A 22,078-nucleotide genomic window follows, 5' to 3' on the forward strand; every position below is an offset into this window, starting at 1 on the left:
ATAATTTTTTCTTTGTTTTTTTCTTGGTACTAAAAAAATTGCAAGATCACTATTAGTCTGAGCAATACTGCCCCTTACTGGCCAGCTGGAACAATAACATTCCTTTTGCAGATACTTTCAAGTTGAGTATTGTGTTGAAATGTGAAAATACAAAGTCATAATCTAGACCAATATTAAGAGTTTATCCTCAGATTTTTTAGGACCTGGTACATTTATTTTATAATAATAAATCCCGCAGTTTATTATTGGCTTATTTCGCAGAATAATTAAACAAACCCAAACATAGTAATCAGTAAGCATCTACGAGGGTACGTATAGATTGCAGCTGTAGTGTTACCATTTACACTATTTTCCATTATTACAGTAACTTCATAATACTACAACTAACCAAAGTCACAAAATTAAATACAAAATGTGCATCATATAATGTTGTTGGAAGACATTTGAAGCTCTAGCAGAGCAGGAAATGCATAGGTGACAATGGCTTTGTGTGAGGGCAGTGTGACAGCGAGCCAACCTTTAAACTGAGGAAGCTAAATGGAACACAACCATCGTTATTTTGGTTATTATTTCCACCCGTGTTATCCTGCTGACTGATCGAAATGTCATAAAAGTAGCCTCCAGTGTGGGGATGAATGAGGGAATAACTAAAAAACAAGTCTCCAATAACTCCAATAAATCATGTCAGGAAAATTAGATATTTAAAAAGGACTAAAATCAGGGAATAAAACAAACTTGACCCCAGTGAGGAAAACATACTGGAGGCAGTAAAACATTGGGGGGGGGGGACATTTGGATTTCTGGGTAATATTTTTCCAGGAATGAGGAGGAAGTAGTACATTAGAATCAAATGGCTGAATTCAATTTGCATCAGCTGAACCTTTAGTTAGTGTCGTCCTTATTTTCTCCACAATAACCTTTTTGTTTTATATATAAAGGGCGGTTATCATCACAGGTTGTTTTCTACTGTAGGTCCAGTAGCTTACCTCATTCCATGAGAGTCGGGACAATATGACAACGAACCACCCAGAAACTGAGGAAGTAAAATGGAACTCAGTCATCCCTAATTTGATTGTTTCCACCTGTGATTTCCCAATTGTGACCCGCCAAAATGGCTGCTTTGCAAAAACCCATTGGTGTCGAGAATATTCTGCATAGTTCATGGGGGCGATAACTACTGTGTGGACACTAAAACAAAATCAACACAAACAGAACATAAAGTCTGTCAAAGCTGTTTTAATAAGCGTCACATGGAGAAAAAGACTCCTACTATTTCTTTTTTTTTTTTTTTTTAAATCCTCAATCTTCCTCGGTGGTGGGTGCTCGAGACATCCACCCCCTCACTTGAAAACACTCACACCACCGTCGAAGTGCTGACATCAGTCAGTTGGTATTCAACACAGTGTCAAAAGTTTGTTCAGCATCAGTTCAGTAATTATTATTTCAATGCAGCGGGAGTCACAGGTCTCAGCCCTGTCTGCAGAACGTGGTTTGTCAGTCAGTATTTGTTAAAGTCAATTCACACTCGTGTTTGATGGATGGGACCAGTGCTAACGGGCAGAGGGGGGTGTGTGTGGATGGGATGGTGGCGGGGGGGATCTATGCCAGCGTTAGTCTTTCTGTGGTTTACCTGAGCTCAGAGTGATGGCTAAATCAGAACGCTACGTCTGCGCCTACCTGCCTATGTTGTACAAGGAATCTGCAGCAACAGGCTAGCTAGCATTCAGCACTACCTGTAAGATAAGAGGACTTCATAGGTCTCTTATACCAAACTTTTCATTAATAAAAAATACACCTGAATTCTCTTTATGTACAACAGAAAACATTTTCACCTGCATATTCAAGATTTATTTTTTAATATTAGGTATAGATTTTCTGTTTTAGAAATATCACTATTTTCTGAAATGAGCATCTTTCAACTAATGTAATAATCATTTCATCCATAAATCATTGAAGTACAATATTTACATATAATACAGAGCCCATTTAATCTGAAACAATATTAAAATAAATGTTTAATAGATACAAAGGTTTGTTTTTTTAACTCTATATTTCAACCTTTCAGGGAGTCCATACATACTCCAAAAATGTAAAGCCATTCTCCTCTAACAAACTATTAAGTGCAAACAAATTTTTCTCCATGTAAAAAACTATAACTGCAGCATCCAGCGTAGAGACAGGAGGCAATAACACACCATTTCCCCCCAAGTGCTTCCAAAAACTGTCTTCAAATTGTTTCACTCGTGTTTCACTGTCATGAATTCAAATATAAGGAAAACAAGAGAAACAGAAAAAAAGAATATCTGTGCAAAATACAGTTTAAAGTGTGACACTTCCGAAGCAAAAACAAAAAAGTTCCAGTCTCTCTTGAGCAGGTGTTTTGAGGAATGTGGCAGTGCAAGAGATCACCCAGAAGGTAAAAGAAACCAATGAAAGGGGACATAGAGCTGAGGATATGCTGAATATCCACCGTCTTATTCCCTTTATCTTTGGGGGGGATTATTATTATTAAAAAAAACTATGACCAAATCAAGCCCATGCAAAAGCTTAGGTTAAAGCATTATCGCAACACTTGCAGCATCTCTAATCTTTGAAGAACTACAAACACAGAGGGTTGTGTGTATGAGAGTTTGTTATTTTTAAAACAACGACTTGATATGACCGGGAACCGCTTTCATGAACCTCCTGGATAATTTCACGCTTGCCCTGCAACTTCCCATAGCACCCTTATCACCCCCACTAGAGGGGACAGAACGGGGGATCAGGTCTCTAACCCTGGCTTGGCCAACATTGGATATTGAAACAGGTACACAAAAGAGAGCATTTGGGTGGTTGTAGTGATGAGAATGAAGGTGACACTGGAGGTCATGTGGTGTGTGACAGTGTATGAAGAAGCGCTGCAGGGCCTTGGCCATGGTCATCCCCGTCTCTGATGCATGGAGCTGTCATTAGCAGCACCAGCACTGGGGCTATACTACTGTTCCACTGGGGGAGTTGGCTGGGTTGTTTTGAGTTGATAGCAATCCCTGTGGAGAGACAGATAACACAATGATAACAAACAACAGTGTAATTTGACTGTAAAAGAAGCGGCAGAACAGTGAGGCCATGAGGTTTACTGTCGGGAAGAGGATGTGCTGTACTAGTTTAACCATAAAAATACTGAGAACTTAGTGCAAATTTGACATGAAGTAACCGGAAGCGATGCACGGTGGTATTAGCAGCTTCTGAATGCAGCAAGAAAAAAATTCCTGTACTAGAAGCAATGTGAGTTTAGAGGTGTCACATGACAGTATCCTCGGGAGGCCTGTCACTCACCACTTTCCCAGGCCTAGCCCAAGTGCAAACGAAACCCTCCTGACAGGCTGTTACCAGACAGTCCTCAAGGAAGATTAACACAGTGAGTCTCTCATGAGCAATCTTCTTGCACACCAGCGGCTCGAGCAGTGGCACTTCATCCATGCGCGGGCACAGGGTAGTGCCCAGAGTCTTAGCTGCGTCAGCTTTTGCCGTCCGTGTCGAGCTAAGCTGGTTGAGCTTGTCACTGCTCTTGCTGCTGATGTGGCCCATGCTGTGGTTTCGTTTGTGGTCCTTCTCGTGGCGCTCCTTGCGCGAATCGTGCAACGACAACGTTGCAAACTTGCTGACTCCAGTGGCAATGAAAGCACTGTCAATTATACTGTTGCCCTTGGTGGTAGAAGCAGAAGTAGAAGTAGAAGTAGAAGTAGAAGTAGAAGTAGAAGAAGAAGTAGTAGTAGTAGTAGTAGTAGTAGTGGTGGTGGTGGCTGCGGTGGTACTGCTGCTGCTGCTGTTGCTGCTGCTGCCTGTGTGACTGTTGGGGGTGTTGCCCCCTGTTGGGTTAGAGTGTGGCAAGCTATTGGACCGGGGCAGGGTGCTGGGGAGAGAGTTAGCTGGGTTACCAATGGAGCTGCTATTGCTCACATTATCTTTACAATTGGAGCCACTGGGATTAGTAGTAGTGGTGGATACAGTAGTAGTAGTAGAAGTAGTAGTAGTAGTAGTTTGTCCAGTGGCTGGAGGACTTGTAGCGCTCATAACATTCGTGTGAGTCCTTGTGCGCGACAAAGGAAGGTGAGGGAAAAGAATGTCCTCTGTAAGGTCCCACAGACAGAGCTGGGTGTCCTGGCCCACTGAGCCAAATCTGTAGGTCACACTAACAGGTCTACTGTCTGTAGAGTTTCTCTTAGAAAGCCGAGAATGACTGCTGTTCGCTCGATCTCTGCCTGTTCCAAAGTGAATCTGCTCATGGAACTCCTCATCACTCCCACTGAACTCCGCAGGGAGATCACCATCTTCCACGCTCGTGGTGCAGTGGTCAAACGCCACCACACTCACCCACGACTTGTGACCGTGTCCCCGTGCGATCACTCTGCAGTCCGAAAACGACCACACTGTCACCAGGTCGTCCTCCCCTCCCGCCACAATATATCGTCCGTCCGGGCTCCAGCACACACAGAGTAAGCCACCAAAGTAGCTTTTCATTGTTCCGTGGAGCTCGGCAGCGTCAAAGCCAAAAACACGCAGGAAGCCATCCTGGCTCGCGCAGGCGAGAAACTTGCCATCTGGAGAGAAGGCAAACTCGTTGAGTGCCCCCTCACCCACTGTCCACCGGAGCAACGGGTTACGAGCCGACTTGCTCTTGCAGGTATGCACGGCATAGTTTTCACCCTGCTTAAGGAGTTGGTAGTGAGGTGCAGTGGTCCCACAGGTGTTTTCCACATTGTACAAATACATGCTTCCACTGGAGTGAGCCACCAGGAACAGGCTCTCTGAACCAGGAACCCATCTTACACACGTGACTCTGGACTTGTCTATTAGTCTCTGGAGGTGACAGGGACAAATTGAGAAAAAATTAGAGACTGATCGGCCACTTATTCCATTATTATGATTAAGTAAGGCAGACTGTAACCCACCTCTTCATTGAAGAGTTTGCTGGTTTCCTTCTTTATTGGGTCTATGAGCTGAACCTGGCCTGCTGAAAAGCCCACCAGGAGGGAGACGCTCTCTGCTGTAGCTGTGAGTGGGTTGAAATCATGACATGTAGGCTGCGTTCCTTTATATATCCTCTTGTCTATGGGTTTACTGAGATCGGCAGCCTGGAACAATAAATTCACACAGATGAGAACATTTGAAAACATACAGGTTTTTGTTTTTTTTGTAGCAATAGCAAAGTTTATCCTACTAAGAAAAGACAATAATCAATAGACTTTTCCTTGGTTACTATTGCAACTCCTCCTACAAAGTGACTAATACTTTGCTATGCAACACTTGTGTTTACCTCCTCCTCCTTGACTTGCTTAAGATTTCTCATACAGGGAATAATGAGGATATATTTCAGTCACAGTATAGAACACATCTGTAACCCCTCCAGAGGAACTCTGTCAGAGATTAGAATGTGAGAAATTGGGCCACTTAAACTCTCCATCTATGGAAAAATTACACTTACATGCCAGGTATTATTACGTAAAAAGCATTGTTGGATGCTTTTGCTATTAAGTGCCCACCCAGTGTTCCTGGTGCATTATGATTATGGATTTTGACATCCATCTAATCTAAAGCAAATATGACACCATAAAGATTTCAGACCTGAAAAAGTGGTGTTTTTCAGAGGCAAATGACACAATATCTTCTTCTCTTCCTTTCCATTAAACAACTTCTTTTTTTTAATTTAATGTTTATCAGTACTTAAAGCTTTTACATTACAAAAATCTATAAATAAAATGATGCATTAACTGCCCTACGATTTTGGACCAGTTTTTTTACGAGCAAAGTGCAACAAATAATGGCACAGCCTTTTATTATTTTACCTCTTGTCATTTACATAGATGTTGAGTAACACCAGGTAAGCTGCTCGAAAGCAAATGGCCCAGAGGAAGACAAGGCAGCAGAGCCACAGTAGCGCATTTTGTAATTACATAATATAGGGCCCTATGAAATCCGTTTTATTTTTTTCCAAATTCCGTTTTATTTTTTCCCAAATTCCGTTTTTTCCGTTTTAATTTTTTAGAATTCCGTTTTATTTTTTTTTATTCTGTTTTTTTTACCTTTTATACTTACTTTACCACCATATAATGTGTGCTTTTTGTGTCAGTGAATAAAATGTCCACTGAAATGCAACTTTCTTCTTGAATCCACTGACTTCTCAATTGTTCAATTGTTTTGACTTAAGTTAAATCCTAATTAAGTAAATGCCAGTGAATCTTAAAACAAGCCATGCAATGCTGGTCACATTTAAAAGTAAAATAATTAACATAAAAAAAAAAGTGGTAGTGCCCCCTCATCTGGTGCAGACGGATTTCTGAGCACCGCCTCTGCTCTGTACTGTTCTCCCTCTCCTGCGCCGTGCGCTTCTCCGTATCCGACTGGATCTTTTCTCTACACGCAATATTACCCCTACAACTCTGCAATTAAGGGAATAACAGATGCATCAGATGAGCTGATGTCTTTAGTTAACTGTTCAAAGAGAGAGAATGTTCTCTGCTGTGAAGTGAAAGTCGCGGGGAGTTCATAAGTTTCACTTTTGCGCAGAGACTTTCCAGCATTTAACAGGCGATGTTCCACAGTTTACTCGCCGTGTTTCGGCCGCCGAATTATCGGTGCATTCCTTAATAAAACATCTTTATTGACAATAACAATATAACCGTAATAATCGCGTATTTGATGGTGTGACTTGAGTTTCAATCGGCACCTGGACAAGGGGACGCTCGCCGGTTACATGCGGGCGCAGCGCATTTGTTCCGCGGTTTAGAAAAAAAAAAGTGTATATAGCAACACGCACTGGGGGAGACCCTGGCCGGGTGAGTGTTTGTGGGGAGATGCACAGGTGGTGCCACGAATGAGCGTTCCCCGGAACATTTCTCCAGACAAACGTTCCTTCTCCTCACGATGACAGCATTTCAGTCACATTATGTCAATTTCCGCGATATTCCGCGTTTAACATTAGATTCCGTTTTCATTGGCCAATTCCACGATTCCGTCCGCGATTCCGTTAACACGGAAATCATAGGGCCCTAATAATAATAATCAGTGATAGTTATAATAAAACACAAATACAGAGCAAAATGCCACATATCGGCCCCTAATTATCAGCCAGGCTGAGTGTGAAACAATGAATAATAAGTTAACTTCCATACAACCTGCTCCCAAATCAAGATGCCAAATGTAGGACAGCTAAAACTGCATATACCTTTGCTGGCTACTTGACAAATTGCACCTGCTCAATTGCTTGTAAAAGCAATATTTACAAGGCAACAACTCGATGTGTTTCGTCATATAAACGTGGTCAAGATGAGCTGCTGAAGTTCAACCCGAGCATCAGAATGGTTGAAAAAAAAAGAAAAAAAAAAGGTTGATTTAGTGTAAGTGGCCATGATTGTTGATGCCAGACAGGTTGGTCTGAGTATTTCAGAAAGTGCCCATTTTCACAAACACAGCATCTCTAGGGTTTACAGAGAAAGGTCTGAAAAAAGAGAATGTTCAGTGAGTGGCACTTCTCTGGGTGAAAGTGCCTTGTTGATGCCAGCGGTCAGAAGAGAATGATCACACTGATACAAAGGCAGACATAACTCAGATAGCCCCTCATTATAGCCTAGGTAACCAGAAGACCACATGTGAACCATCAACACATCAAACCCAGAAGCAGATGGCTGAAATATGTATATGTACAACATTATCCTAAGCTTCTGTGTATTTGTAGTATGACAACAACCCAACTATCACTGTCACCAGTCATGCTAATCAGCAACTTGCTGCAATACACAAAACCACTGTGTACAAACCACAGCCTGGATCACATCACCCTCAAACCCCGACAGTGGAATGCACACATTGCATCACAAATAGCAACACACCCTTTACCTTTACACCAAAGCTAAAGCTAACTCCTGTTAAGTCTGTTGACATCATGACACTTCCACAGAGGATTACCATGTAAAGAGCGTGGAATAAACAAACACACCCCGAGCCATGACACGACACCCCTCGGTTACACGTCCCCCACGTCACTCGCAAACCTCAATAACTTCAGTGCACACAGGTCGTTCCAAGTTAAAAACAACTGTGGCGATGTTAGCTGAGAATGCTAATTAGCTCCTAACTTAGCCAGGTCTGCTACATGGCCTTGTCGTTGACTGTGTGCGCACTTCAATGACAGACGCTGAGTGAGTTGACAGCCGGAGTGCAGCGCGTTTTGACATGTCAAATCGGCCAGCTGTTCCTGGACAGCGCGGGCTCCGTCGCCCCGGTCGATATTGTTTACCTTTCTCACGCCTTTGTAGATATAAAAGTAGAGTTCCCGGCCCACATTGAAACAGATCCTGTCGCCGTTGCCGGACTGGTCGTTTACATTGACGAAGGAGACCTTGACGGGATTGGAGCCCTGCGAGTTGAAAGGCACCCTGTTTGGGCGACTGTATTCAGAGTGAGTGAGGAGTTTGTAGACGCCTTCTCGAGTGGTGAACTGAGTTTTAATTTCGTTCATCTCCTTCCCTCCTCCCTCCGCCGCCATCTTGGAAACTTGCGTTCATTCTTGTCCGAGTCCCGGATGTAACCGACAGCGCATGCGTGTGGTTATGGAAGCACAGGAGTCATGCGTGTCCGCGTGTTTATACATCTACATCCTACTGAAGATTGTTACATAAAATAAAATGCTGTAATAATCATGGAATAGCGTGCAGATAAACAATAAAATATAATATATTACATTTGTAGAAAACATATGATAAGATATATACAGTATGCAATTCTAAAATAATACAACAACCCATTTGGAAGACTAAAACGGATACAACAGTAATACACGATACACGGTTCACATCATGAAACCCCTGCAACTAAACAACTTTATTATAATAACTTTATTCAAATAATATCTGTTCTTAGATACAGTCTTTATATCCACTATCCATCCTAAATTCAAGACGAATCCATGTGTGTATCACACAAACATAGACTCACCATTCTAATGCAGAACACTATTTCAACTATGGGGAACCTGGCATCACTGTTTAAGAAAATATCACCTTACACAGTGTCCTCCTATTAACTGGGAACATTTGGATGACGTAACAGATGTGGCAAGTGAAATATACTGCCATCATCTGGTCAGATGGAGTCACTGACACCAGCATAGACCAGTGCACTGTAGTCTTCTATAGTAATAAAGGTTGTGTTTATGTATGGAGGACGAAAAATGAAAAATAAATAAAATATTGGATGAATACATTAATACATGAATGACTCAATGACAAGACAAATACGGACATTTTTACAGAAATACATTATTATTGACATATATTTCCATGTGCACCATATACAGATTGTAAAGTGTGTACAGTTCTGTCATTTATGGTTTCTGTTTCATCTTAGAATCTCATTTTAACTTGATATCATAATTAAATAGCATGTGAATACTTGCTCTTTAATTATTAAATCATTCAATTAAATGAGACAAAGGCCTGTGTTTTCATACTGTCTCACATGTCAAAAACAACAACAAAAAAAGACTGCTTCCACTCATGAACACCATGACATTTTCATGGTATTGACCTTGTGCAAAGAATGTGTAATATTTCACAGTATGACTCAAACCTCTTTGGCCCATAAAATTCCAGGGCCAATTGTGTCTCTGCGTCTCTGGGTTAGGGTTATACAGCACACAAGCTGTCTGAAAAGATGTCAAACCTTCTGCATTTACTCCACTTTTACATGCCAAAAAAAGAAAGGAGCCTATGGTGTGTATGTGAATGTCCAGCACTGCAGCAGCAGCTGATGGCAAAGGCAGTGCACAGCTGTGATGCTTACAGGGGGGTCTGGGGCCTAACAGCTAGACAAGCTATCAGGAAAGCTCTTGCTGTGAGTGACAGGCACTCCTTGTGACTCCGTGCCCCTATAAGGACACACAGACTTTAGGTGTCTCAATCACCACCCCCCGTTCCCGGCGTTTCCCTGACCCCCTCTCTCCTGCTGCCGTATCTTCTAGAAGCTTCAGAATGGGAGCTTCTAGAAACCACCCCTGAAGTATAAAAAGACACCGGCATGTCATGAGGTCTGCATAGAGTCAAAGATACTCACTGGAACACACCAGAGAGACTTACTACACACAGGCGCAGCGCAGCACATGCTTGGACCTCTACACTAAGAGAAGACAAGCTCAGTGATTTGATATTGGACAACTATCAACAAAAAGTCACAGGACACAAACTCAAGGTAAGACTGGAATGACTAAAATCACATATTACAGTATTTCTTTCTTTTTTTGCAATACTCCTAAAATGTTAACTTAAATGCTTGGAACAAAGTCACAGACACCAATGTTTTTGCTCAAATGGTTCCAGAAAAGATCTAATTAATTAAATTACACGTAACACACACATCAGTTAAAAGTGTTGAATAGTAGCCTTCTTACCATCACTATCTTAATGAGTCTATATTATGAGGAGCACATGGCAAGCAGGGTGACCCTGAGAGTGAGAGCAATGGCGATTGGGCAAGAAGGAAAAAAAGTCAGCACAAGGAGCAAATGCGGCACATTTGAATCTTAATGCAAACAATATTAACATGATGGAAGCAAACTGATCGATCATATATTACCTTTAATTAATCATAAGTCATGCATGTGTTACTAAGGAAATGAAGTAATGATAGAACAGTGTTCTGCTACAGACATATACCAGTTTAAATAAATAAACGATCCTCACTGCTCTCTGGATCAAAACACTTTTTCCTTTAATCTTTTTAGTTTGAAACTGGCATTCATTCCTTTAACACTAAGGTGGCACATGTTAACAACCATGGGGGTTGGGAAAAGCATCAGAGCTCCACCCATATTCCCAAATGGCATCTTTGATTGACAGAAGGGACATGTGTTCGTCTGGCATTAGCAGTAGCTCACCCCCCCCCCCCCCCCCCTTTAAGCCACATGGCTGTCAGCAACATTAGGGAGCAAGAGAATTTAGATATTTCAGCAAACTGTTTCCAAGATAACATAGGAATTAAAATTTTATTTTAGAGCAAAATAGCTGTTCAACTATAAGAGCTATTACAATGAATTAATAAGATGTTATTAAGCATATGTGCTTTCCTTTAGATGCCTGAGAACGCTGGACACGTTATGGAGGAGGAAGTGGAGACCTTTGCCTTCCAGGCTGAGATTGCTCAGCTTATGTCTCTTATCATCAACACATTCTACTCAAACAAAGAGATCTTCCTTAGAGAGCTCATCTCCAACTCCTCAGATGTAAGTAAAATCAGCATTCCATCGACATTTGTAACACACATATATACACGTACACATATATTTAACGCACCTATATCTCTTCTGATCAGGCCTTGGACAAAATTAGATACGAAAGCTTGACAGACCCCAGCAGACTTGAATCCTGCAAGGAGCTGAAGATTGAAATCAGGCCTGACCTGCACGCTCGCACGCTGACCCTGATGGACACAGGTATCGGCATGACCAAGGCTGACCTGATCAACAACCTGGGCACAATCGCCAAGTCTGGCACCAAGGCTTTCATGGAGGCTCTGCAGGCTGGAGCCGACATCTCCATGATCGGTCAGTTTGGTGTTGGCTTCTACTCTGCCTACCTGGTGGCTGAGAGGGTGACAGTCATCACCAAGCACAACGACGACGAGCAGTACATTTGGGAGTCTGCAGCCGGAGGCTCGTTCACAGTCAAACCTGATACCGGTACGTTTTATTTCACTAAAGAATCTTACTCCATGTAATAAAATGCACTAATTTGACTGATTGTTCTCATCATTGATTTTATTGGTGATTTTAGGAGAGTCTATTGGCAGAGGCACAAAAGTCACCCTTCACCTCAAGGAGGATCAGACAGAATACTGTGAGGAGAAGCGCGTTAAAGAAGTTGTGAAGAAGCACTCGCAGTTCATTGGCTACCCGATTACTCTTTATGTAAGTTCTTATATGAAGAATCAAACAAAGACCGAACCATTTTTCTAAACAGTGAGAGTGACCCTGAATTCATAAATGTCCTCCTTTTTATATAAATTTAAGGTGGAGAAGACAAGGGAGAAAGAGGTGGACCTTGAGGAGGGAGAAAAGGAGGAGGAAGTTGAGAAAGAGGCTGCTGAGGACAAGGACAAACCAAAGATCGAGGATGTCGGCTCTGATGAGGATGAGGACTCAAAGGACGGCCAGAACAAGAGGAAGAAGAAGGTCAAGGAGAAGTATATGGATGCACAGGAGCTGAACAAGACCAAACCTATCTGGACCCGCAACCCCGATGACATCACCAATGAAGAATATGGAGAATTCTACAAGAGTCTCACCAACGACTGGGAGGACCACCTCGCTGTCAAGGTATACCACACGACAACTTCAATGCTTTGTTATAATCAGATAATATTATACTTTTAAGCTAACAAATCACATCTCTATCTTGACGCGCAGCATTTCTCGGTGGAGGGTCAGCTGGAGTTCCGTGCCTTGCTATTTGTTCCCAGAAGAGCTGCATTTGACCTCTTTGAAAATAAGAAAAAGAGAAACAACATCAAGCTTTATGTGCGCAGGGTCTTTATCATGGACAACTGTGAGGAGCTGATTCCAGAGTACCTCAGTAAGTAACATATTATTAATGTGACAATATAATAAACATACTATAAATCACACTGAACTATGCATTCCACCTTTGAGAAATTGATTTTTGTCTGGTTTTGTATAACTAAACAGTTTTTATCTTCTTCAATCAGATTTCATCAAGGGTGTGGTGGACTCAGAGGATCTGCCCCTGAACATCTCCAGAGAGATGCTGCAGCAGAGCAAGATCCTGAAGGTCATCCGCAAGAACCTGGTCAAGAAGGGCATGGAGCTTTTCACTGAGCTTTCCGAGGACAAGGACAACTACAAAAAGTTCTATGAGCAGTTCTCCAAGAACATCAAGGTAAGTTTCTTTAACCGTAATTCTTTAGAATAAATATTTGAAATTCATCGGCTGATTTTCATTCGAAGTAATGTTTTGTGTCATATTTAAGCTTGGCATCCACGAGGATTCACAAAACAGAAAGAAACTGTCTGACATGCTGCGCTACTACACCTCAGCCTCTGGAGATGAAATGATTTCCATGAAGGACTATGTTTCTCGCATGAAGGAAAACCAGAAACACATCTACTACATCACAGGTGAGCTGTTCTTGATTTTCATTCTTTCTGGTCATTTCAATTTCCTTTGCACTTGTGATTTAATGATAAAGATGTGGATTTGATTGATCTGAATCACTGAATTTTACAGGCGAGACCAAAGACCAGGTGGCCAACTCTGCCTTTGTGGAGCGCCTTCGCAAAGCCGGCCTGGAGGTCATCTACATGATCGAGCCCATTGATGAGTATTGTGTCCAGCAGCTGAAGGAGTACGATGGCAAGAACCTGGTCTCAGTGACCAAGGAAGGTCTGGAGCTGCCAGAGGATGAGGATGAAAAGAAGAAACAGGAGGAGCTCAAAAATAAGTTTGAGAACCTTTGCAAGATCATGAAGGACATCCTTGACAAGAAGATTGAAAAGGTAATGGAGATGACAGAATAATTTATTTTACCCTATTTTACCCAATTGGGACAAAGGATGATGCTATTGTTTCTTTACCTCCTCACACAGGTCACTGTCTCCAACCGCCTGGTCTCTTCCCCCTGCTGCATCGTTACCAGCACCTACGGTTGGACGGCCAACATGGAGAGGATCATGAAGTCTCAGGCCCTGAGGGATAACTCCACCATGGGCTACATGACAGCTAAGAAACATCTTGAAATCAACCCCATGCATCCGATCGTTGAGACCTTGAGGGTGAAGGCAGAGGCCGACAAGAACGACAAGGCTGTTAAGGACCTGGTCATCCTCCTGTTCGAGACCGCCCTGTTGTCCTCAGGATTCAGTCTGGAAGACCCACAGACACACGCCAACCGCATCTACAGGATGATCAAGCTCGGTCTTGGTGAGTTTTTCTCTGTGGCTTTTGACAACCACAGACCAAAAGTGGAATGATTCTTCTTATTGAAAGTGTCTGTTTGCTAATAAATTACCACTTTCAGGAATTGATGATGACGATTCTGCTGTTGAAGACCTCATTCAGCCTGCTGATGAAGACATGCCAGTCCTGGAGGGTGATGATGACACATCAAGAATGGAGGAAGTTGACTAAAAAGACCCAGTGTACTTTTCCTGCTTTTTTCTTTCTTTTTTCTTTTTTTAAATTTTTGTAATATACAGTATATCGCCTTTTCAAACAGCCAATTCATTTTCACAAAACAAAAATTTCTTAAGCTGCAATAACAGGACAATACAGGTTAATTTAATTCAGACCACAGTGTAGATGAATCTACATTATTTCAGCTGCACATACGGTACTACTGACAACGATTAAGATTAATGTAAAGTCACTGGGAATTCTCTTTTTGTAACGGTTACATTTTATATTAAATAGATTCTGATTTGGAATAAAATTCATTCAGAACTAGATTTGTAGTCTGACTGAGTCTATTGCTTGCTGTAATTCATGGCTTTGTTTGTTAATATTCTCACCAATAATGTCTGAAATTACAAAGGACTTGAAATACATATATTTCTAATTGTTAAATGAACTTTTCCCCCCACCAAATGCATATTTACAAACCTTGTTCTAGAACATGTGGACCATCTGAGATTAAAGGCATAATCTTCCAATAAAATGTAATGTTCTGTACTGTAAGTTAAAGGTGCCATATGTAAGAATGTGGCCAAAAACGGTTACTACATTCAAATTCAAAATACAGAGGTCTTTTAGGTTTCGCTTTTTGATGTAACTGGCAACCCATGGTTGCGCGGCAGCTGAGACACATGCCAAAACATGATTTCAAAACATAAACATGATTTGCAGTCTGCAAAATACATTTTTTAATGTAAATATTTTGGCTGTACTGTTGTTGTTGGTGAGTTCAGTTTGTTATATGATTAGGATAGGATTTTATTGCCAGTTGCTTTAGATTTATTACATAATGCACCTTTATGGCTTAACAGAACATTATTAATATGTTGTAGATAGATAGTGCAGACATTTGGAATGCACTCATAAAACCTGTCTGTCATGGTTATTATGTTCAGTTCTGGAATTTTCGACACACCCCCCCCCCCACACACACACACACACACACTAGTTTGCATACAACCGGCTGGTACACGGTGCACAGAGCTCCCTCCTTTAATCCGGCCTCCTCAGCCAATAAGAAGCAAAGGAGGCGTGCACACGCCGTGATTGACAGCACAGCGGGCCAATCAGAAGCCACCGGCCGAGCTTTTGCGAGGAAGATTCCAGATGGTTCTGGAAGCTCAAGTTGGTTAATTCTCTATTGCTCAGGGGGGAGAAGACTTCTAATAAAGCAGCACTTCTCCCACTTTGACAACCCGTTTTCCACCGACTTCAAAGACGAACCCCACGCCGAAGTTTTTCGCTGCAACACCGAAGAACACGGTAAGTGAATAAAATACACACGTTTATAATTACAGAGGAGATGCCAAACGATAAGAACATAACATCACTTTAACAATTTTTGTTAGCTTAGTTGTTATATGGATGTCATTTAGCCGGATAGCATTGAAGCAGACGTTGTATAACGTATTAGCATAAGGAATGTACACGATGTAATATTGTTATGATAATAATTAATCACAGGCCTATCATTTTCAGACAGGTTCATATCGTGTTTATTGACATAATCACGAGACGTTTCCAAGGAAAATCAATGTCACCCTCATTAACTTAGTAATCATTTCCCAGCATTATCTTAGTTAACGATACTACCGTTGCTACATGGACCACATGGTGCATTCATGATGCACTTGATTGACAGGAGTTATTATAAGTAGGCGCTCAACTAAGTGAAGCCTAATCAGATTTCCTCATGTAATTAAGCTGTAATATAGAAACGGCCCGTGTCCCACAGGTCATTTGATTCAGTGTAAGATCATTTAAGAATCCAATTCACAGTTCATTCTCAAATGTTTAAGAGGAGGAGTTTTCTTTTAAATGTATTGTGGAAACTGCTACAGTTCCTGCTTGGTACTTTCTAGAAACTTGCACTACGCCCATGAAACCGACAGGTGGAGTCATTTCAGTTGATTATAATCTGTAATTCTAGCCACCTGCAACGCTCTGATTCATTAAACAGTCATGCCAAAAACAGGAGGATTGTGCGGTTCTTTTTGTACATGTACTATTTGTACTTGGTTGAACAGATTTCTATTAATTAACACCACTAAGATGTCACTTGTAATTTTTTAAATATAAACTAAACAAAATCTAGATTTTGAAATTGTGTCAAATACAACATTCACATTACCATCCTCATATATATATATATATATATATATATATATATATATATATATATATATATATATATATATTTAATGCTCTTGCAAATGTTCAAATAATAAATGACTTGGATGAAGCAGGTGGCTCAAGTCCCCTTTCCCAGAGATGGATTATAGTGAGGTGGAACAGTGAGTAGACCTGGGCAGTCTGTCACACCACCTGTCTATGTGTGAGCTAAACATGCTTCTAATAATCTAATAACCTTGTAGGGGCACCTAGTTAGTCAACAGTATGAACAGATCTACATTGTGTAATCTCAGGGATGTGTAAGAAATATTTGTACTCTAACAGATTTGCTGATTTAGCACTAGGGCAGTTATTGGGATTGTGTGTGTGTTTTAAAATAAAATATTGTAAGGTGTACTTATATTATCATAATATATTACAGTGCTTAATATGGGTCTGACTGTGTAGTGACTCACACTGTGCCGCAGCTGCAATGATTAATTGAATATTAAATGAATCACCAACCAATTTGATAATGGTTTGTGGTGTCTTGTGGGTCCATAGTAACTAATCCAATCCACTTTATTTATAGAGCATTTTTTTTTTTTTTTAAATCAACACAGTAACGAGAGAAATATGTAACTCGAAAACACATTATCTTTGGACTGTGGACAAAACGAAACATTTGAAGATGTTGTGGAATCCATGTTGTCATTCTATAGACCAAATAATACAATAGAACATATAATAAAAGGGTTATTTGATTATGAAAAGAATCAGTAGTTGCAGCCCTACCACAGACTAATTAACACAATCCAGCAGAAAGGCCTGTTAAATTTCTTTTTTGTTTGTTAAATAAATTGAGAACAAATGGAAAACAGTGTGCAAATATAAAGAAAATGTCAGCTGTCTGTTAAATGCATGTTTGTCTCCTCTTTAGATGCCTGAGGCACATGACCAACCAATGGAGGAGGAGCCAGAGACCTTTGCATTCCAGGCTGAGATTGCTCAGCTGATGTCCCTGATCATCAACACTTTTTATTCAAATAAAGAGATCTTCCTTAGAGAACTCATCTCCAACTCCTCAGATGTAAGTAAAATTGTAACACAAACTATATACACTTACATATTTTTAACACACCTATATCTTAGGGAGATTATCTCCAACTCCTCAGATGTAAGTTAGTAAAAAAAAAACAAGTCTATAGATGATGATGATTCCTTGAAGGTTGTGCAAAACATGTAAATGGAGCTTGTTTCATATTATATTTTATGACCATATAAGATATGCTGATAAATACCAAGTACTAAACAATTGAAAAGGTGCAGCATTTCTATCAAATATGTTGACATTTTTTCCCTCTAGGCGCTGGACAAAATCCGCTATGAGAGTCTCACGGACCCCTCCAAACTGGACAGTGGCAAAGACCTCAAAATTGAAGTAATTCCCAACAAGGAAGAACGCACCCTGACCCTGATTGATACAGGTATCGGCATGACCAAGGCTGACCTGATTAATAATCTGGGCACAATTGCAAAATCGGGCACCAAGGCTTTCATGGAGGCTCTGCAGGCTGGAGCCGACATCTCCATGATTGGTCAGTTTGGTGTTGGTTTTTACTCTGCCTACCTGGTGGCTGATAGGGTGACAGTCATCACCAAGCACAACGACGACGAGCAGTACGCATGGGAATCCTCTGCTGGTGGCTCATTCACTGTCAAAGTAGACAACGGTAAGTAATTCACTGGAACTGCTTTTGTTTTGGAAGTTATGGAACATTGAATTCATATACAGATAAAAACGTCTCTTATCCCCATGCAGCTGAGCCAATAGGTCGTGGCACCATGGTGATCCTGCACCTGAAGGAAGACCAGACAGAATACCTGGAGGAGCGAAGAGTCAAAGAGATAGTGAAGAAGCACTCACAGTTTATTGGCTACCCCATCACACTGTTTGTATGTACTCCTTTTAATCATTCACACATTTTTAAAAGTGTAAATCTGCTTTCAGATGTACCTGCAATAGATAAATAAATAATATCACAGTGGCAATTAATTATCGAGACCGATTCCATAATATCCTAATATATAATAGCATATAATATCCATAATATATGCTAAAAACACATTTTTCGGCTTTATCTTCCAGACTGTTGGAGATATTGCCTTCAAATGTTGTACAATGATTCATGTAACAACTATCTACAAGTACAATCATTATTACTTTGGCTATGATTGGTAATAGTTACATAATAAGTTAACTAGTTAACTTATTAGTGAACACAGAAAAAATAGTTGAGGCATTTTTTCTCTATTATTGAGCTCATTTGGACACATTGAGGATATCATGGGTTTATTTAGCACTTTTTCATAATATTTATTACATTATAATATACATTTATTTATTATCATATAAAAAATAGTTAAGCCTCCATTTCTTTATTAATGCATTGAATGGAAAGTTTGAGCATATTGTATGCTTTTTCATGAAATTGATTAAACATAGTGTATGCTTTTTTATGAAATTTGGACACTTTGAAGATATGGCAGGTGTGGTTAGCATTTTAATATTCATAATATTTAACAAGATATAATAGGTTAACTAGTTTTATTAAAAACTAGAGAGAAATGTATGAGTTCAGGTATTCTGTGTTCAATATAGACTTTATATGGATACTTTGAACATGTATAAAGTGTAGTCAGCATTATATCATAATATTTAACAGTTATTTTGTTGAATTTATTAATAATTAATTAAAACAGTTAGTGGCAGGTGTGAGTGCGTATACTTTGGGTATATTGGAAAGTTGAGGATTGGACAAGTTCGTGGATATACCCCTTGCTGTCGGCCCCCGACAGCGTAGGCTAGTTTAAAGGGTAGTTGGTCAGTTGTTAGCTGTTTCAACCTTTGGCTAACAAGTGTATTTTCATCAGGTGGAGAAAGAGCGTGACAAGGAAGTGAGTGATGATGAGGCAGAGGAGGAAGAGAAAGAGAAAGACAAGGATGAAGAAGAGGAAAAGGACGAGGAAAAGCCAGAGATTGAGGATGTTGGGTCAGATGATGAGCATGACCACGACAAATGTTCAGACAAAAAGAAGAAAAAGAAGAAGATCAAGGAGAAGTACATTGACCAGGAGGAGCTGAATAAAACCAAGCCTCTGTGGACCCGTAACCCAGATGACATCACTAATGAGGAGTATGGAGAGTTCTACAAGAGTCTGACCAATGACTGGGAGGAGCACCTGGCTGTCAAGGTAGCTGTCACAGTGATGATTTTTCTTTTAAATATTTAAGTTGTTGTCATTGTAATATTATTATAAACAAATTTGGAAAATTACTAGAATCTCAACTTATTTTCTCAATAGCACTTTTCGGTCGAGGGTCAGCTGGAATTCCGTGCCCTGCTCTTTGTGCCTCGGCGCGCTCCCTTTGACCTCTTTGAGAACAAGAAGAAAAAGAACAACATTAAGCTCTACGTGCGCAGGGTCTTCATCATGGACAACTGTGATGAGCTCATCCCTGAGTACCTCAGTGAGTATCAGCCCGAGTGTGGAATTTAATAGCTTCTCCATTTGTTCCTAAATAAATCAATACTTATGCTGTAATATAAAGAAAATGCATCTGTCATCTCAGTTATGTGAATTTATTGACCAGGGTGTTATATGCATCCCATTAGATTTCATCAAAGGTGTGGTGGACTCAGAGGATCTGCCCCTGAACATCTCCAGAGAGATGCTGCAGCAGAGCAAGATCCTGAAGGTCATCCGCAAGAACCTGGTCAAGAAGTGTCTGGAACTTTTCATGGAGCTTGCTGAGGACAAGGATAACTACAAAAAATACTATGAGCAGTTCTCCAAGAACATCAAGGTCAGTGTCATCTGCAGGTTGTTCTTATCTTGTCCCTTAAAAACTATTGGCAGCCACCTTGAGTTAAACCCAGAGTAATAACACCTGATAATGTTTTCTCCCTATTCTTAGCTTGGTATCCATGAGGACTCGCAGAACAGGAAGAAGCTGTCTGAACTGCTGTGCTACTACACCTCATCCTCTGGAGATGAGATGGTTTCTCTGAAGGACTATGTCACACGTATGAAAGATAACCAAAAACACATCTATTATATCACAGGTGAGGATGCGCTTCATCTATATGAACAATATAAATATAAAGAAGCATTTTAAAATCAAGTGAATAGAGTTACTGTGATATTACATAAATTATAACGTTTCCATGTTTGTATCTCAGGTGAAACCAAAGACCAGGTGGCCAACTCTGCCTTTGTGGAGCGTTTGCGCAAAGCCGGCCTGGAGGTCATTTACATGATCGAGCCAATTGATGAGTACTGTGTCCAGCAGCTGAAGGAATTTGAGGGCAAAAACCTGGTTTCAGTGACCAAAGAAGGCCTGGAGCTGCCAGAGGATGAGGACGAGAAGAAGAAACAGGAGGAGAAAAAGTCTCAGTTTGAGAACCTGTGCAAGATCATGAAAGACATCTTGGAGAAGAAGGTGGAGAAGGTGAGCAGATCAATAAATGAGTTATGAATGTATAACCATAATTGTGCATTTGGGATATTAATTATCTACTTTCACACAGGTCACTGTCTCGAACCGCCTTGTCTCTTCCCCATGCTGCATCGTAACCAGCACCTACGGTTGGACGGCCAACATGGAGAGAATCATGAAGGCCCAGGCCCTGAGAGACAACTCCACAATGGGCTACATGGCTGCTAAAAAGCACCTTGAGATCAACCCTGAACACCCCATTGTGGAGACACTGAGGCAGAAGGCAGAGGCTGATAAGAATGACAAGTCTGTGAAGGATCTGGTCATCCTGCTCTTCGAGACCGCCCTGCTCTCCTCAGGATTCAGTCTGGATGACCCTCAGACCCACTCAAATCGCATCTACAGAATGATCAAGCTGGGTCTCGGTTAGTGTCTGTTGCACAATGTTTTTGCAAATGACTTATGGTTGTTAATGAATCACACACTGCATGTCTCCTAACCCTGATTTATTACCTCTTCTCCAGGTATTGATGAAGATGATATGACACCAGAGGAAGCCACACCTGCTCCCACTGAAGAAATGCCCCCTCTTGAAGGTGAAGATGATGACACTTCTAGGATGGAGGAGGTGGATTAGGCCTCTTTCTTTAGTAGAGTACAGTAAAGTCAAGTTAAAAACATGTCCTCCACTCAACCTCTTTTTGACCAACTTCTCTGTATCTAACTGCATATTAACCATATGCAGTTCAGATCAATTCCATTCAGATCTATTTTTTAAGTTGTTAGGTTTTGTATCATAAGTTTTGTCAATTACTATTTGTTTTTGTATTTATTGACTTTCCAATGTTTTTGTGTGTTCTCACATTAATTGTAAATATTTGAAAATTGATACCGTTCTTAAAAATGGTGGGACCCATAAATAAAGGTTCATGTTAACAAGCTTCCTTTTGTCATCCTTAAATGGTTTATAACAAATGTGAGTGACAAAATAAACTTGTATAGAGGTAATATTTTCAGGGCTCAGTGGGCTCTTTGTTACTGAGCAGCATTTGCACGGTATGGCGATCACACACTTTGACTGATTTGGGTTATGTTGATGGATGGTACCATGCATTTTATAGTGTAAATCTATCATAAGCATCAATATATGGGTGTTACTACAGCCAGTCTTGTAGTGTGTGGCTCATCTAGAGCTATGCAACACCATGGATGGGTGGGAGGTGTTGCTTGTCCAACACAGAAGCATGTT

At 40.7% G+C, this 22,078-nt stretch overlaps 3 protein-coding genes across 4 annotated transcripts; 2 read left to right on the plus strand and 1 right to left on the minus strand.

Moving 5' to 3' along the window:
- Positions 1-1,220: 1,220 nt before the first annotated feature.
- Positions 1,221-8,524, minus strand: wdr20b (WD repeat domain 20b; the record flags this gene model as incomplete). Of its 2 annotated transcripts, XM_083899145.1 has the most annotated exons (5): positions 1,221-3,026; positions 3,316-3,799; positions 4,001-4,839; positions 4,932-5,114; positions 8,276-8,524. In XM_083899145.1, the coding sequence occupies 5 exons, from the start codon at positions 8,522-8,524 to the stop codon at positions 2,970-2,972; spliced, it is 1,812 nt and encodes a 603-aa protein (XP_083755271.1). In that variant the 3' UTR covers positions 1,221-2,969. The 2 variants fall into 2 exon arrangements, with proteins under 2 accessions (XP_083755271.1, XP_083755270.1); XM_083899144.1 differs by having other exon boundaries at positions 3,316-4,839.
- A 1,558-nt stretch (positions 8,525-10,082) lies between these two features.
- On the plus strand, positions 10,083-14,489 carry hsp90aa1.1 (heat shock protein 90, alpha (cytosolic), class A member 1, tandem duplicate 1). The gene is made up of 11 exons (XM_083898740.1): positions 10,083-10,224; positions 11,105-11,254; positions 11,344-11,710; positions 11,805-11,938; positions 12,041-12,346; positions 12,437-12,602; positions 12,736-12,926; positions 13,018-13,165; positions 13,275-13,543; positions 13,634-13,967; positions 14,065-14,489. The coding sequence occupies exons 2-11, from the start codon at positions 11,105-11,107 to the stop codon at positions 14,172-14,174; spliced, it is 2,175 nt and encodes a 724-aa protein (XP_083754866.1). The 5' UTR covers positions 10,083-10,224; the 3' UTR covers positions 14,175-14,489.
- An 884-nt stretch (positions 14,490-15,373) lies between these two features.
- On the plus strand, positions 15,374-21,482 carry LOC310934936 (heat shock protein HSP 90-alpha). The gene is made up of 11 exons (XM_083898741.1): positions 15,374-15,479; positions 17,269-17,418; positions 17,695-18,061; positions 18,151-18,284; positions 19,263-19,583; positions 19,695-19,860; positions 20,006-20,196; positions 20,308-20,455; positions 20,573-20,841; positions 20,921-21,254; positions 21,354-21,482. Exons 2-11 carry the CDS (start codon positions 17,269-17,271, stop codon positions 21,464-21,466), a joined length of 2,193 nt encoding a protein of 730 aa, XP_083754867.1. The 5' UTR covers positions 15,374-15,479; the 3' UTR covers positions 21,467-21,482.
- Positions 21,483-22,078: the final 596 nt, after the last annotated feature.

Source organism: Microchirus variegatus, assembly GCF_963457635.1.
Source record: "Microchirus variegatus genome assembly, chromosome: 12".
NCBI classification, from domain to species: Eukaryota; Metazoa; Chordata; class Actinopteri; order Pleuronectiformes; family Soleidae; genus Microchirus; species Microchirus variegatus.

Excerpts from the sequence above, each read along its gene's own strand:
- LOC310934936 (XM_083898741.1), top strand. The coding sequence starts at position 17,269 with ATGCCTGAGGCACATGACCAACCAATGGAGGAGGAGCCAGAGACCTTT. Across the intron at positions 19,861-20,005 it reads GCTCATCCCTGAGTACCTCA|ATTTCATCAAAGGTGTGGTG; the intron begins GTGAGTATCAGC and ends GCATCCCATTAG. Across the intron at positions 21,255-21,353 it reads AATGATCAAGCTGGGTCTCG|GTATTGATGAAGATGATATG; the intron begins GTTAGTGTCTGT and ends CCTCTTCTCCAG.
- hsp90aa1.1 (XM_083898740.1), top strand. The coding sequence starts at position 11,105 with ATGCCTGAGAACGCTGGACACGTTATGGAGGAGGAAGTGGAGACCTTT. Across the intron at positions 11,255-11,343 it reads TCATCTCCAACTCCTCAGAT|GCCTTGGACAAAATTAGATA; the intron begins GTAAGTAAAATC and ends TCTTCTGATCAG. Across the intron at positions 13,544-13,633 it reads TTGACAAGAAGATTGAAAAG|GTCACTGTCTCCAACCGCCT; the intron begins GTAATGGAGATG and ends CTCCTCACACAG.